The sequence below is a fragment of the Prionailurus bengalensis genome, chromosome A3 (genome assembly GCF_016509475.1).
Source record: "Prionailurus bengalensis isolate Pbe53 chromosome A3, Fcat_Pben_1.1_paternal_pri, whole genome shotgun sequence".
NCBI classification, from domain to species: domain Eukaryota; kingdom Metazoa; phylum Chordata; class Mammalia; order Carnivora; family Felidae; genus Prionailurus; species Prionailurus bengalensis.
Window position 1 is genome coordinate 115976750 of NC_057354.1, and position 17857 is coordinate 115994606.

Here is a 17857-nt window from a genome sequence, read left to right on the forward strand (position 1 = left end):
GGAAAAATAGTTTCAAAGAGAGAGGGAGGCAAACCGTAAGAGACTCTTAAATACAGAGAACAAACTGAGGGTTGATGGGGGGAAGGTGAGGAGGGCACTTGTTGGGATGAACACTGGGTGTTGTATGTAAGTGATGAATCATGGGAATCTACTCCCGAACCCAAGAGCACACTATATACACTGTATGTTAGCCAACTGGACAATAAATTATATTTAAAAAAAGAAGAAATAAACATGGACCCCTCTTGAAAAAGTATACACAGGGCACCTGTGTGGCTCAGTTGGTTAAGCATCCAACTCTTGATCTCAGCTCAGGTCTTAATCTCAGGGTCCTGAGTTCAAGCCTATGTTGTGCTCCACACACTGGGCATGGAGCCTAGTTTAAAAAAAAAAAAAGAAAGAAAGAAAAGTATGAACAGGTACTTTGCTAAATGCCTGTAGTTTTCATCAGATTTTCAAAAGGGTCCATAACCACTCAAATAATTATAAGCCCCACTCCCCAAGTCTCTGAGCAGTCAAGTCTCTATGCAGAAGACTTCATGATAGAGAGGATCATGGCAGAGTCCTCTAGGCTTGGACCCACAAGCACATACTTGTAAGTATAAAGGGCCATCAACTCCCAAAATGAGTCACTGAATTATATGTCTTGGCCCAGAGGACATGTGTGAAGTCATCATCCATGGCTTATTAACTTGGATCAGCTCCATTCTGCTTTCCAAATGATATACTTTACAGTTTTTACAGAGAATTGAAATGCAGAATGCCCTTCCCTTAACTGGTAGAAAGATGAAGTTGATTACTAATTGTGTGTTGCACCACAGAAGAGTTGTTAAAAATCTTAAAGCCTTATAAATCCCAAACATCAACCCTCATCTTTTCAGTGCAATTTCTAATACATGTATCCCGTGGATCCCAAAACAATCTTTCGCTTTTCATTATGGAAAATGTCAAAATAAATCCAGACTGTCTGGCCAGGAGCATATCATATGGCATTCTCTCCCTTGCCATCCAGCACTCTATCAGAATGCACCTGAAAGTTATATATAACCTTTTGGACAGCCTAGATCTCAAACTCACATTCATCATTTGTAATACCAGATAAAACATAATCGAGTTAACATTATTTACAGGTCTCACAAAGAATTACAAATATATACAACACAGGTAAAATTGAACGTCTGTAAAGAACTCCAGAATTCAAATTATCCAGATCAAAAACTGTTAAAAAGACACCATTCTTACATTTTTTTTCTATTTCTAGTCTAGAAACTAGTATAGAAGACAAACTAATCTTATGAAATTTCATAATGCTTTATGGAAGCAATTTCTGAGGATCTTTTATAGACCACTGATTACTACTTCCAAGTGTTCCACCGTGTCTAAAGGTTCCCCTCATGGTCACAGAGAAATTGGTTTTACCATTATGCCCAAGCTCTCATTTACCATTCCAATGACTCTTTATTTAGACTGAGCTAAAACCAACTCTGTGGCGTTCCTCATCTCCCAGTCTGCCTGGGCCTTTCAGACTCCACTTAGCCTCGCTCCTCAAATCCTTTGCTTTATTTAAGGTCTTGCAATCCCAAGTCATTCCTCAAACACAGCATCCCTTTTCTTAGCAGCAGGCTATTTGTTCTAGGACTGGGCTGGAATCAGCAGGCTGTGGAAGAGACCTGTATCCTAGGTGGGGAGTTAGAAAATGATCTCTAAATCCCTAAGTCATGACTTATGGTGAAAGGACAGAACTCCAAACAGTTTTCAGAATCCCAGATTATTAGCTAACAATTGGTCTGCTGGAAAGACTCCAAATTTTGAGAAGTGAACACTGCTCTTGGACACGTGCAAAGTGTGACCTTGACAGTATTGATTATGATGAATAGAAATGTCCCCAAATGGAATGACCAAAGACCACCCCTCACTGTAGAAATGTACCAAGAGAATGAATGGACACTCTGCAGACTGTTCTGGAAGGAATTCTTACACAAGTAGGTTAGTTTTCAAAATGAAGGGTCTCTGGTTTACAACAACTAAGTGAAGCTTATAGAAGACTTTTTAGAAATATCTACTTAGTACAGTTAATCTGTGAGTTGTTTATTTACTTTTCTGGAGAAATACTTTGTAAATAAGCATGCTCTAGTGGGTAAATTCCATGTATGTTTGAGGGCTGTAATGAAACAATGGACTTTGTATCTTTAAAGTAATTTAAAAATCTAACTCTAAAAATTCACAGCCTGAGAAGTCACCTTCTGTCCTCTAACAAAGGAAGTAGTAGTCTCTCATCAAATGAAAGACAGAAACAGGTCAAACTGTGTATATCTACAGCTAAGAAAGATAGTTTAGGTAGAACACCATTACCTCCACAAGGCCAGAGGTCATATCCATCCTGTTCGTCATTACATTCCAGCAAAATGCTCAGCACATAGTGGACACTTAATAAATAGTTGTTGGACTAATGTTCTAGGATCCTGCTGACTAATTCTGCCATAGACAGCAGTTAACAAAACTTACCCAAAAATCCTTCCTGCTATTATGAAAGGAAAAAGAAATTTTGCATTAATGTATAAGGAGGATCCACACTGATACTGTAAGATCATATATATTCAATGCAAAGTACTTCCTACTGGAAAAATAAAAGAAAATAAATAAGCAAGGGACTGCTGCTTCCAGACCTGACAAAATAAGCGGTACTAGTCTTACCACTGAGCTGAGTTGCAGGAAAATAAGGTTATAATGAATTATACAGGTGAAAACTGTTATGAAACCACTGAAGAACCCAACATAAATTCTAGAACTTGAAAGTACAGTACATTTTATAAATGTTTATTTATTTGAGAGGGAGGGAGAGAATCTCAAGCAGGCTCCACGCTATCAGCACGGATCATCACGTGAGCTGAAATCAAGAGTCAGACGCTCAGCTGACTGAACCACCCAAGCACCCTAAAAGTACAGTATTTTAAACAGAAATCCTCCGTGTGAACAAAACAGCAGTTAAAGGTGGCAGAAGAGAGGGTCAGTGAACTTGGTGACTTGTGTTAACAATACAAGCAACCTAACCTACAACTCTAGTCCCAAAAGGGGATGAGAGTGAAAGGAACAGAAAAAAATGTGAGGAAATAACAGCCCCAAATTTTCCAATTTGGAAAAAACAAAGCTACCGATCCAAGAAGCCCAATGAAACACAGCAAAATTAACATCAAGAAAACTAGGACCTAGGCATAACATGACCAAAACAAACTGCTAAGAAAGAAAAACAAGAAATCTTAAAAGCAGCCAGAGGAAAAGGGCACATTATATAAATGGAAACAACAACATACATGCTAACTAACTTTTCAACAAACAAGGAGAGCATAAGACAGTAGAATGTGAAAGTTGGAAAAGAAGGAGGAAAATGTCATCCCAGAAATTTCACAATCAGCAAACTATACTTCAAAAATGAAGGCAAAATAGGGACGCCTGGGTGACTCAGTCGGTTGAGCATCTGACTTCAGCTCAGGTCATGATCTCACGGTCCATGGGTTCGAGCCCTGCGTCGGACACTGTGCTCACAGCTCAGAGCCTGGAGCCTGCTTCGGATTCTGTGTCTCCCTCTCTCTCTGCCCCTCCCCCGCTCACACTCCATCTCTGTCTCAAAAATAAAAAAAAAAAATAAAAATAAACACACATTAAAAAAAAAATGAAGGCAAAATAAAAGAAAACCATCTACAGGAGCCCTCACTACAAGAAAACCTAAAGGAAGTTCTTCAGGCTGAAGGGAAAGGACACTAGACAGAAACTCTGATATACAGGAAAAACAAAGGATACTATAAATGGAAAATATTTAGATAAACATAAGAGATTATATTCTATGATTTCTTTGAAAGAAATAGGGCCATGTAAAGCAAAGAATTATAACACTGCATTGTCGAGTTTATTTTGTGAGCAGAGTAGGACAGCAGCAGCACAAAGGATGTGGGAATGAAAGTCCTACAGTCACAAGCCTTACACTTTATGCAGTGTGCTAATAAATACCAACTCCAAGGACACTGTGACATACTAAGGATACATTATGTAATCCCTAGGTTGTGACTAAATTGTGTTCACACACAGACACACCATTTTCTTTCAAAACAGACGAGGAGGGAATATTGTACAACTCCTTTTATGAAGCCAGCCAGCATAATTCTGACACCAAAGTTTGGGCTAGTCTGACCAGGGCACTTCTCACCCAACAAGTATTTATTAAGGGGTACCTCGTTCCAAGTATTTCGGCAACCTAGGTCTTTGGCTTCTCAAAGGCTTTGTAGGACTATTCCTTACCACCTTTCCTCTTCCACTGTGAGGAATCACCACACCACCGGGACTGATTGTGTTAGTAGTTACCAGATTTTTTTTCCCTTACGAAGTGAGGCATTCCCTGACTTGAAAGAACTCCAAACCTTCTTCTTTTAAAACAATCAAGAGGTACCAGTTAACTTCTTACCACTGTAAGTTAAAGTCACATGACCCTGACCAATCCTGAAAGATTCTTCTTATCACCTAGATATGGCAGCAAACTAGGTTTGATCTCAGCTCTGCTTAAATAATTTGCTTACGCGTATGGCCTTCAGCAAATTATTTAATTTCTCAAAGCTTCTACTTCTTCGGTAAAGTGGTGATAATGGTGGTGCCTAAAATGAAGACATCCTAAAGCCCCTAGCACAGTACCTGTCACATAAGTGCTTTAACAGCTATAATCATCATTACCCTTTCAATAACAACTTGTCATTCCTCTCCTTAATCCGGAACCAGTTATTTATCATCTACCAGTATGCTCTAAGTCCCTTTCTTTGTGCCTGTAGATTAAGTTCAAATAGAGAAAAGAAACGGGGAAGAGGAAAGGGAGGAGGGATAGAGAGAGATGGGGGACTACTTTTAGTTTAACGATACCACATTTCATAAAACATATCTGAATAATTTTTTTAACAAAATAACCTTTGACAAGGCACAAATGCAATTCTTAAAATTATTCACCAGAAGAATCCTTTCTAAAATATGAAAAGGGTGCACTGTAAACAACTCCTCAGCCTCCACGGGAGGAGTCCGCAGCATTAGTCTACCTTCGTCTCTGCAAATGGAACCTCGGCCGTCCGCCTGAGGGCAACTAGGCAACAGCATTTCAAATGACACAGGGTGAAGAAAGACCCTTCAACACTTGAAAGAAAAGGATTCCCTCCCTGTTTTCCTTGTCGGGTATGTCCCCATCACCTCTACCATGACTGGTCAGTAAACCCAGGAACATGAAGTTTCAGCTGTTGCTCAGGAAAAAGAAAGAACAGAACAGTCTCAGGAAATAACAACCTATTCAAGGTAAAGGGAGCTACATGGGTGCCCCTCCATTTCTGGGGAAGGCACTGTGGGTTAGCAGCAACAGGGAAGGAAGGGCTGAAGCAGCTTTAATCCAGACAAGGGAGGAGTCTGGGCCAGCTCAGAATCACAGGGAAATGTGCTCAGAGCTGTATGCACTGACGTTGCAGAAAACACCTGTCTGTTCCAAGAATCTACTACACATTTTGTACGCACTTACATTTACAGATGTTCTCATTCTAGCCCACAGTCAGGAAATCACTTTATTCCTAAATTCTGTGGTTACTGGGAAGAATTAAATCAATCACATCAATGTTAAAAGTTCAAAACAACAGTTTCATCTCAATCTTAAATTGTCATTATTCGTAAAATAAAGGGAAATTGAAGAATTTTTACATCATTAACTATCTATATCTTTAGATTTGTGCATTTTGCAACATGGAAAGTATACATCAATGAAGGAAATAAACTTCATGAGGAATATAAAAGAAAACTCTTCATTTGGAATATGGCTCTTAGATATTACTTCAAGGACACGAATTATATTTCATGTTCTCTAGTTTCTGTATTTCCTCTAAATGCTAACGTACCTCTTATGAAACAGAAAGGATTCACATGCTTATCACGTTATCAAAGGGTAACATTCAAGTAACTCTGACTCTAGCTTACCACAGGTAGTGTGAGCCAAGTTGCCACGAGGCGGTTGTTGATCCAGCGATACCAAGATGGGTTTACAAACATCAAAGGTAAAAAGGGACCCAGCATGAATATGCTTCCAAAAAAGCTTCCCCAAAACAGAGTGAGTATGAAGTAAATCCCTTTCCATGACACCATGATTCTGAAAGATATGTAAAGAAAAAAAAAGAATACATTTTGTTACTATACATATAAACTGCCCAAATTGAGAATGCATAAAATAATCTTAAATTACAAGGCCACAGAAAAGGCTCTGGTAAAGAATTTAAGAGCTTGAATACCATAAAGGTGACCCTCTTATATGTCCTACAGGTATAACAAATTTCCAGTACATTAAAAATGAATACTCTCAGCAGAGTAAGTGTCTGACTCCTCCTCCCACCCCAAAGCTATATTATTTAAGAAGCACCTTTGGTTTTTTTAAATCTAGTTATTAGTATTAACATAAACATGTATGAGTTACCCAATACAAACTCTTAAAATATTCCAGAGGTTTTTTTATATCCTACTATAAAAAGTCGACTTAATGGGCCAAGAATTACAGAACAGTTTCCCAAGGGTAATCATGCCTAAAAGCGTTGACAATCTTATAGAGTGCACTAAATTTTGTTTTAAAACCTAGAAATGCTGGGGCTCCTGGGTGGTTCACTCAGTTGAGCGTGACTCTTGATTTTGGCTCAGGTCATTGTCATGGTCATGGCTCATGGCTCATGGAATAGAGCCCCATGTCAGGCTCTGTGCTGACAGCACAGAATCTGCTTGGGATTCTCTCTCTCCTTTGCTCTCTCTCAAAATAAATAATTTTTTTTTAATGTTAATTCTTCACACTAGAACCTGAAAGTAATGTCTTTGGGCAACTGTTGTTAAACTGGCTTTTTCTTTATGAGCTGAAAGAATAAAGAGAAGTCAGATTCCTCACTTTATTTGCCAAAAGATTACTTTCAGGGTCCTCATAACCAAAAACACTTAATATTGACATTTTAAAAGAAACTGTTGGAAACACAGTTTAAAATGAATAATCAAACATTTGATTTTATAACCTAACCTATATTAGAGCAACAATATGTTTTGCCTCAGGATAATACAACTGTTGGAATCATTAAAATTCTGAAAACAATAATGGCCTTACATTTTTCATTTTACAAAAGGTATTCCAGTGATCAAGACCTGTGATTCTTTTTAAATATTCAGAACAGGAAACAAAATTTCAAATGTCAAAGTGCTTTAATAAATGTCAGACAATAAAACAGGTCAAATCCCTTAACAACACAGATTCGACTTTATCGGGGTACGGAGTATGTTTTTAAATGTCTACCAATACTTGACGGTGTGTGTACAAAATCCTTCCAAGTACAAAGAGAATGAGTAAGAACTGTTTTTTTCTGAACTGTAGATCTGAACTTCTAAGTAGAAGTCGGGTGAGGGACTGAGGGTACAGAGAAAAACCACTGAAATGCAGTGACCACTTTGCTCACCCAGGGCCCAGAAAGGTATTTGTTCCTCCACACCCTCAGCTTTGCTTTGTGAGGCCTAGGTTCTCCTCTTCACACTGAAAGATGACACCCTTGGCAGCTTTTATCGAGTCTTTAGATTTAAGCTTTTTTTACACAGGAAAAAGAAAAAGACCATCTGCAGTGCTGCTCCTCTATCTGAAACCCTGTAACTCCCTTTTTTGCTGTTTCTGCCAATTAGCCATTAGCTGGCTCTGTTTAGACACTTAAGAACGGGCCTCCACACTGTATCTGTACACATCCATCAAAGACTCAGACATACCTCTTCCTCACTTAGTAAACTATTTCTCATTTGATGTGATTAAACTCTTTTAACTCCATATATTTCTTCTCTTAGATATCACCTAATAACATCTCATTTTACAGTAATGAAGCGGAGGACCAGAAGAGTTCCGATGACTTTCCCATGTCCCCAGACCAGCTGGAAGCATCAAGCCTTTCTGCCTTCTACTTCTTTCATGATATTATACTACGTCCTTCTCGCCGAGTGGCCGGGAATGAGAGGCCCGAGTCAGCTTCTAAACACATATGTAAATACAGACTCAAGTAGAAAAGGATGTGTCCCATGAACATACAGGGGTTATTCAGGCCAAGTCTCATCTAAAATTACTTTTCTGTCCTGCTCCTGTCTTTTCCCTAACTTCTCAATCATTTGTTCAATAATAAGCATACAAAGAGATCCTACTGTGTGCCAGGCTCTGTGCTAGTCACTTGGGGATACCACAGGGGGTATGACAGTCATACCAAGCTCTCGTCAATCATGGCCTATCTCCTCCTCACGAACTTCTCCCTGGCTCCTCATTTAATCCAGCGCCATTTGGTCTTCTTCCAAGTCTCACAGGTTTCACAGACAAACACGGTTAACAGTTATGACAGCTACACGCTTATTTAGAATAGCTAAAATGGCGGGGGGGAGGGAGGGGACCTGGCAATACCAAGTACTGGTGAGGATGCAGAACATTAAGAACTCACACACACTGCTGGTGGCAATGCAAAATAGTATATATGCTTACCATGTAACCCAGCAATTCTACTACCAAATATACAGGACAAATGAAAACTTATGATGACACAAAAACCTGTAGACAATTGTTTACAGCAGCTTCATTCATACTTGCCAAAAACTGGAAGCAACCCAAATGGGGCGGGGGATAGGCAAACAAATCCATAGACCAGATACCTACAGCTTCTCGCTCAGGAACGAAACCTCTTTTCCTTCATAAAATGTCCTTATGTAATCACCTAACAACTAAAATGTGCAGTAGCATTGTTCTCATATTCTAATAGGTATACTAAGAAATAAGTGCAATTCAATGGGATACATGCTACAATAGAAGGTATAACAGAGCATGCAACATGTGTTAAGGATAGTTCAAGGTAAGGCAGGATGAACTGTACTAAAAGGGATTAAAGAAGGCATTGGACTCTTGGAGGATATGAGGCTGGGGGTGGGAGAGATTATTCCAGGCAGTTAAACAAAACATGCAGAGTCACAGAAATACAAAACAGCATGGCTTAAGCAGGGAACTGTAACTCATGAGATTTCAATTAGGTATAGTGTACCCATTGGGGAGCTGCAAGAAATCACAAGAGCTCAGGTCCCAGGGACAAACTGCACACACCCAGGCCAGGACAGCCAAGAAATACCACCTGTAGCATGTCACCATGGGTAAGAAAAAAACCTAGGGCCTATGACTCATGTTTTGGGATAAGTGGTAAGGGTGCATATATAAGTGTCGACTCAATGAGTAAATAGATTGGTTTTGTTAAAAGCCTTAAGAGCAAACAGCTTCTCTTCCCTTCAAAACTGACAGCACATGAAACTTGTCAGCAAAAATCCCAGCATAGACAGATGCTGGTATCAAGGTCTGGGACCATCTGCTCCAGCTCCACCACGCAAAAGCCTGATATCGTGACCACATCACTTCATCTGGATGCTTACAGATGAGGAAGTTGGGGAAACTCTCAAAAGCCTACCTTTTGAGCACCTAATATTTTCCAGGCACTTTACAGAAGGCTCCTAGTCGTTACATATTTAACACCTACATATTGAACTATTCATAAGCAATGAAAAGATCCATAATAGGTAAATAATTCAAAATTTTGCTGAAACTCCCAGATTTGACTACTCTGAGGCTGGTGTCAAAAAACAAATCATTTAGGTAGTAATAATCTGGTCAACCGTCCAGTATCCTAATCTCAATGGCCCTTTATTCTGTCTCAGTTACCTCCTAAGCACTTGGTAGGGCAAGTTAGATACACAGTGGATTTGTAAATTTGAGGTTTTAAAAGGACCTTACTATATACCTTGATGAGTCAAGCATGTCTTAAAATAGGCACTTTACAAACATTCTCATCTAATCAAAACAAGAGCCTCAAAAGTAAGGTATCAGTAATATCAGTGGTATTTGCAGGTACAGAACTAAGGGACTCAGTTCCCCAGCACTGTTAATACTGACAGAGGTGCGCTAAAGAGCCTATCTATACCCAGGGGCACTCCCAGAAAACACAGTGGAGAGTTTGGAACTGGTATAAGAAAGATTTAAAGACAAAAAAAATAAATAATGAGTAATAAAAGTAAGAAAGAGTTAAGTATATTGTTTAAGCCCATCTTCTCTAAAGAAGGTAAAACTGGGCTTCTAGATTAGGGGACACACAGTGGGATTAAGTAACCCTACACATAGAGAATCCTAAAGCTGAGACCCAGACCATCTTTCCTCACTGGGCTTTCAGGTGGCTGGGAACAAGAGTTTAGTCCTAGTCCAGTGCTCTCCAATAAAACCTCATGCAGTGATGGAAATGTTCAGTAGCTGTGCTGTCCAGTATGATAGCCAATAGCTGTATGTAGCTAATTCAGCTGAGGAGTTATTCATTGGATGTGGCAAGTGGCTACTGTACTGAATAGCACTGCTCTAGGCAGACTACTGGGGCGCACTTCTCTGGGGATCTGACCAGACATTGAGGAAAAACAATATAGAAGCACTGGGGGTACCCTAATAAATGGTCCACTTGGATCACCCTATAGTGAAGCCCAAAGTTCATGTAAGCCTCACCTACATACAAGTTCCTCAATGGCTTTTTAAGTCCCCTATTTTTCACTGTAAGCAGATAAAGAGACATCTGAGAAAAGTCTGTAACATAACATTAGAGACTAAAACAGAAAAAAAAATAAACTTGAAGGAAACAAACTATTCAGGAAGAAGAAAACTATCTTAAACATATCAGAAAAATTAAAAAAAATACTGCATCTAGTAAACAAAAACGGGAGGAAACATTGTGAGTAAACGAGCTATTGGAAGTTGACCACATACAACGTTGAGCAAAAATTAAAAACTCAGAGTTGAAAAATAAAACAGAGGAACCCCCCCCCAAAGTCAAGAAGATAAAGGGCTGGAGAAAAAGAAAGCATTAGAGGACCAAACAGGAGGTCCCACATGCAAATCATATGAGTGCTAAAAAGAGAGTAGTGAAGAATTGAAGGGGAAGAAACCAACAACAAAAGAATTTTTAAAATTTTTCCTCCAAACTTGGTGAACAGGACACTCCACATTAACAGGGCCTGCTGAAAGCTAGGATAATGGATGAAAACATGCTCACCAAGGCACAGCACTGTCATGTTCAGGACAGAGAAGACAAAAGGACATTCTACAAAACTTCTAGAGAAGGTAGAGGAGCAGGTCACAAAGGATTAAAAATGAGATTGGCTTTGGACTTCTCAGTAGAAACATCTCAAGAGCGATACCAGAAGCAAGACGAAACAGAACAATGCCTACAAAGTTCTCAAGAAAATTATTTATCCAGTCATTTTATCAAGGATAACAGAATAACATTATCATACATGCAAGATCTCAAAGGTACCTCCCATACAATCTTTTTTCAAGAAACTATTAGAAAATGGCCTTCCTAAAACAAAGACCAATGGAGATGAAACATGGGAAATGAGAGCTCCCACATAGGTGAGAGGTCCAGGGAATCTCCAAGAAGATCATGAACGAAGATCTAAGGATGACAGTCATGCACAAGACAGAGAAGGTGTCCAGTCCAAATTGGGGATGGGTAACTCAGAAGAAAGACTCTTTGAAAGCTGTATCACCAAATTCCTTATTCCTAAACAAACTATCTTTTTGAGCCAAGAACAGAATGTCCAGGTGAACCTTGGCACAGATTCTAATCTGCACTTGGCTTCTTGAACACGTTCTGATAAAATTCCTGCAGGCCAGCTGATGACACTCATTTTATCTACCATAAGTACTCTGTTTTGATCTACTCCTGAAACGTGGTGGGAGGGGGGTGTTCAAGGTGAATTTAGGAGAAAACATATTCCCACCAGAAAGCCAGAATCTGCAGACTCCAGCCAGATGCCCTGACTATGGTGAGCGCTGGACTGTGGTTTTTTTAGGACTCGTTTATGTATGAACTTGCCCACTAACTTCCCCAGAAACAGATCTGGTCAATGTTCTGGGACACCAAGGTCAGACTACCACCCAGAGATTCTGCACCTCTAGGAGCCTTCATCTAATGATAGATTACGCTGCTTGCTTCTCAACTTTTCAAATACATACATACATATGTATACATATACGGCTTAGGGATACATACATAGGTGATAAAATCTGAAAGAGAAATAATGACTAATATAAAAGGGTAATAGTTGTCATGGGGGAGTCCACAGGAGACTGGCAATATTCTATTTTTTTAAGGATGGTGGCTACTAATATGCTCACCAACAGTGCCATTTAAAGTAGTGTTCTTGGGGCGCCTGGGTGGCGCAGTCGGTTAAGCGTCCGACTTCAGCCAGGTCACGATCTCGCGGTCCGGGAGTTCGAGCCCCGCGTCGGGCTCTGGGCTGATGGCTCAGAGCCTGGAGCCTGTTTCCGATTCTGTGTCTCCCTCTCTCTCTGTCCCTCCCCCGTTCATGCTTTGTCTCTCTCTGTCCCAAAAATAAAATAAACGTTGAAAAAAAAAATTAAAAAAAAATAAAAATAAAAATAAAAAAATAAAAAAAATAAAGTAGTGTTCTTTATGCACTACTCTTAGAAGCTAGATGAATAAATACTTCACACCCAGACACAATCACACTGATTTAGTTCTTTCATAAACATAAGTGAAATATGTATGACTTGATTAATTTCTTTTAAATCCAACAAAATTTTTAAATCCCTGGATGCATGTTAATTTGCATGACCTGATTCTGATGAATATTTCTGCATTTTTCAGAATTTAGTAACATACACACATCTGTCTCGCCTGATGAAATGGTTTGCTGCTTTATTCCCCAGTGAGAACTGTATTTGTTTTCCTTTCAAGTCACAAAGACAGAGGCTCAGAGCTAAATTTAACATTTAATTTGAGAAGCAAAGATTAGGGTTATTATGATCTCTTTCTCCTCTTACAACCTTTTTATTCTTATTGGCATTATCATTATCATGTATGTCTTTTATTGTAAATCAGTTTAAATTCTTTTAGGAAGCAGATTGTTAATAAAAAATAAATTTAAAAGAATGTTAACATTAGTGACCTTATTCATCATATTTTACTTAAAAAAGTCTCTATACATGGAAAATCCGATAGACTCCACCAAAAGTCTGTTAGAACTGATACATGAATTCAGCAAAGTTGCAGGATACAAAATCAATGTACAGAAATCAGTTGCATTCTTATACACTAACAATGAAGCAACAGAAAGACAAATAAAGAAACTGATCCCATTTACAACTGCACCAAGAAGCATAAAATACCTAGGAATAAATCTAACCAAAGATGTAAAAGATCTGTATGCTGAAAACTATAGAAAGCTTATGAAGGTAATTGAAGAAGATACAAAGAAATGGAAAAAAGTCTCTAATGTCAAAAAATCACTGGACTATTACACTAAAGAATTTAAGTTCAAGATATTCTGAAGACAAAAAGGTATACTCCTTTAACAAGCAAATCACCAAAAGAAACAAATGAACAAAATAAGCCAAAGACACAGAGGTAAAACACCTTTCTGTATCAACTTAGCAATCATAAGGCAGGCGGATGAAGCTCAAAGGATAATGTATAAGGTTTGCTCAGGCACCTTTACCTGTTTGGGAAAATGACACAGACAGTAACAGGAAAGCCAGACAAACTACACAGTTTCATTCTTCCTGAAGCAGCACAAGAGAATAATATTTTCCCAGGTACTAGAAGAAGCTGCAAGGTAAGCAGGCATTTAGTTACGATCATTTAGATGAAATAAAACCACAGTTTACCAATTCTGATAAACCCAACAGGTGGTTAAAGAGCACAGAATGGGGTCAAACCTCAGTTAGACCTACCCAAAATGAAGCTGGATTTCAGTAAACAAGTCTGCTAACTCCCTCTGGCGGGGAGGGGTCCATTCTGAGACTTTCTAGCACATCTAGGGTTATGTTAAAATGACTCTATCTTATTAAAGTTTAGTGAGAGAAGAAATTATCTGTGTAAATACTCAGAGGTATCTCTAAACCCTGATGCAATTCTTTCTCTTTTTTCTTTCTCTCTCTCTCTCTCTCTCTTTCTTTTCTTTCTTTCGAGAGACACTGCAAGCCGGGGAGGGGCAGAAAAAGGAGGGAGTGAGAATTCCAAGTCCCACTGATGTGGGGCTCAAATTCACGAATTGCGAGATCATGACCTGAAAGAGAAGCTTAACGGATTGAACCACCCAGGTGTCCCAACCCTGATGCAATTCTTTTACTTAAAGTGTACTTAAAGTTGATACCTAGAGGGACACCTGGGGGGCTCAGTCAGCTGAGCATCGGACTTCGGCTTAGGTCATGATCTCGCGGTCTGTGAGTTCGAGCCCCGCATCAGGCTCTGTGCTGACAGCTCGGATCCTGGGGCCTGCTTCAGATTCTGTTTCTCCCTCTCTCTCTCTGCCCCTCCCTCACTCATGCTCTGTCTCTGTCTCAGAAATAAACATTAAAAAAAAATTTTTTTTAAATAATAAAAAAGTTGATACCTAGTAAGAAGCAGACAGTATATACTGTATGATTCTATTTGTTTAATGTTCAAAAATAGAAAAAATAATTTACAATGTTAGAAGTAACATTAATGGTTATACTGGGAGGTATGGAGCATGGGTAGTGACTAGAAGGGGCACCAGGGGCTTCAAGGATTTTGGCAATATTCTGTTTCTTGATTTGCGTGCTGGTTACATGTGGTGTATTCACTTTACAAAAATTTGTTGAGCTATACATTTGTGATCTATTTACTTTCCTATACGTATCTTTTTAAAAAATTTTTATTTATTTATTTTGAGAGAGAGAATGAGAGAGAGAGAGCATGAGCGGGGGAGTGGCAGAAAGAGAGGGAGAGAAAGAGAGAGATGATCCCAAGCAGGTTCCATGCCATCAGCGCAGAGCCGGCCATGGGGCCCCATCTCATGACCAGGAGGATCATGACCTGAGCCAAAATCAAGTGTCAGAGGCTTAACCAAATGAGCCATCCAGGTGCCCCTCTATATGTATATTTCAACAATATTTACCCCAAAAAGTTATATATGTAATAATTTAAACTGGATACCTTGTAAGTAATCACCTCCACATATGAAGTTTATAAGAAGAAAATACAAAGGGTCCATAAACATGACGAAATGTTCAACCTATTTTCAAGAAAGTGGAAATTAAGACAACAAAACACCGAGGCACCTGGGTGGCTCAGTCAGTTGAACATCTGACTCTTGATTTCGGTGCAGGTCACGGTCTCATGGTTCATAAGTTTGAGCCCCACGTCGGGCTCTGCACTGACAGCACACAACCTGCTTGGAATTCTCTCTCCTCTCTCTCTGTCCTTCCCCTGCTTGCTCTGTCTCTCAAAATAAATAAATGAACATTAAAAACAAAAAGTTAAAAAAAATACCCATTGTTTTCTTACCAGATTGACAAAAATGTCTAATTTCTGCCTTTGGTATTCTAAACATCATTTGTTGATGTCTTTGCCTTCACAGCTGAAAGACGTATACATTTTAGAGGGCACACTGGTAAGTGAGCTGTAATAATACATATAAGCTATAATCATTTTGAATATGCCTATCATCATGAATTCCTTCTAAGTATTTACCCCAGAGAAATACTCAACTGCGTGTACAAAGATCTTTGTACACGCAGTTGAGCATTATCTGTAACCAAAAAATCAGAAACATAAATGTCCACTGATGGGAGAAGGGCTAAACTGTGGTACAACCAACGATCATGGAACACTATGCAGCAGGTGGAAAGAATGAGGTCAAACTGTATTTTCTAAAATGAACAGTTCTCTAAGATATATTCCTAAGTGAAAAAGAGTATGATACTATTTTCAAAAGAGGGGAGCCACACCCCTGAAAAAAAAAAACTTATGCTATATGGTTTATATAAATAAATGTAAATGCACATAAATCTGTCTATAAGGACACATAACGTTTCCATGGTCTGTAAAGATGGAAGAGGCTGTGACTAAGGCTGGTGGTCAAAGAGAAATAGATGCTTTCTTTAATGTTTTAAAAAGAGACATTTCCATGTGATACTTACATAGCAAAATGGGAAGAAGCAGAAAAGAGAGGTAAAAGACGAAGAATGGAAAAAAAAAAAAAAAAAAAAAAAGCACCATCAACATAGCCAAAACAAGTCAGCTTGTCAGGTGCCAGCAATACCTGTTTCTCCACGATTCCATAATCAAAGTAAAAATGATTAAATGTTGAGGTAGAACTAAGTCCTATCTCTTAGACAAATTACTGTTTGTCATACTATCAACTCAAAGTTTTACAGACAAATTAAAAACTACAATTAAAAACAAACTGAGACAGGAATGGTAAAGTTCATACCCTGGGTAAGCTAAAAGTACGCCAGCACCGACTCAAAACCACCGCTGAATTTATTTTATAGCATTAATCCATGTTAACTTGAAGTTTAAGCTCATGTTCCATTTTTCACTTCATGAGGCACAGAGCCAACCGGTAAAATGTGCAAAGAGCTAAGTGATGGAGGTATATAGACTGTCGGAAAGCAAGCAAGGAGTTTCCTGAAACTCTTCGTATACACAAAATAGGAGCCCATGAATACATGTGTATAAAAGTCTCATAAGGATAAAGTTCTAGCAGAAAGCAGTTATTTTAAAAGTTTCTAAAAACAGAATGTTCATTTCTGACTATCCCCATGGATACTTTAATCAAAAGCATACTCTTAAAAAGACAGAAAAGGAAAAAGTTAAAACAGCTGTCTAAATTTACCAAGTTATTTCAATCATTTAATTCTGATCATTTAAACAGGGAATAAGTACCAATTAGAGTCATTCCACAGTCATTAAAAACTCATATAATAATATCTGCACTATTAAACACTAACCATCCTCAGACAAGGTACTGCAAAGAGTAACATAGAGTCTCTGCCCTCCTTGGCAATATCATCTAGGTGCAGAAAGAAGAACACATCTGAAACGGAGGGAGGAAGCAATACAAGGAAGTATATATTAAATGCCAAGTTCATGAAAAATCAGTAAGCTTGACAACCAGCTTGCAAAATCTTAGAAGTCTAGAGATAGAGTTAAGATCACTGAGCTTTAAACATCTTTCAATTTCACAGATGATTCTCTCATTATGCCAGTGAAGAAAGTGGGGAGCAGAAAGGTTGAGGGATCTGACCTGTGCTTACAGTGGCACAGCCGGTGGCAATGGAGCTAGGCTAAGACCTTCCACCAGCTCAGCGTTCCTTCCATTAGACAAGAATCATAGATGGCTAAGGCAACCAACTGAAACATGAAGAATTAAGATGCAAACGAGGTCTGGGCTTAGAGGAAGGACAGTAGTGAGTCAAGCTAGGACTAAAAGCAAGGGAAAGAGGCTACCTTTTAACATTCTTGATGGTGCATACTGTGCAGTGATTGGGTTAGTCATGAGAAAGATTTCCCAAAGTCTCGGGATTTCTGTTGGGTTTTGTTTCTTCCAAATTGTTTCAAACAAAATGAACTGTTAACAGCAAGCATTTTTTTCATGAAAATGCCACCACTTCTTTTTCTGCAAAAATGGCAAGCACACTCACTACATTTCAACAATTTCCTGTTGTTATAGAAGTTTCCTTGTAAGATGTAAAAGTTAAAACCACATACACCCACACTAAGTGGAACACTACTATATTAAATCATTTCAGAAAAACTGGTTAGTACAACTCTCTTATACCTCTTACCTATTATTCAAGAGACTACCATCCTTGATCCAATGACTTACAGTCCTCAGAATGTTAGAGTACCACATAACCCAGCAATTCCACTCCTAGATATATATACCTAAGTGAAATGAAAATATATGTCCACATAAAAACATATAGATGAATGTTCATAGCAGCGCCATTCAT

At 38.8% G+C, this 17857-nt stretch overlaps 1 protein-coding gene and 1 long non-coding RNA gene across 3 annotated transcripts in view; one reads left to right on the forward strand and one right to left on the reverse strand.

The window, feature by feature from the left end:
• LCLAT1 (lysocardiolipin acyltransferase 1) overlaps positions 1-17857 on the reverse strand; it is a 186533-nt gene that overhangs the window by 113889 nt on the left and 54787 nt on the right. For both annotated transcript variants that reach the window (XM_043604210.1, XM_043604209.1), the window contains exon 2: positions 5989-6157. In XM_043604210.1, coding sequence (XP_043460145.1) covers positions 5989-6153 — 165 coding nt within the window. In that variant the 5' untranslated portion in view covers positions 6154-6157. The remainder of the gene's footprint in view (positions 1-5988; positions 6158-17857) is intronic.
• On the forward strand, positions 107-8215 carry LOC122497288. Its single transcript, XR_006301072.1, has 2 exons — positions 107-1986; positions 7893-8215. It is a non-coding gene; the product is annotated as an uncharacterized LOC122497288 (long non-coding RNA).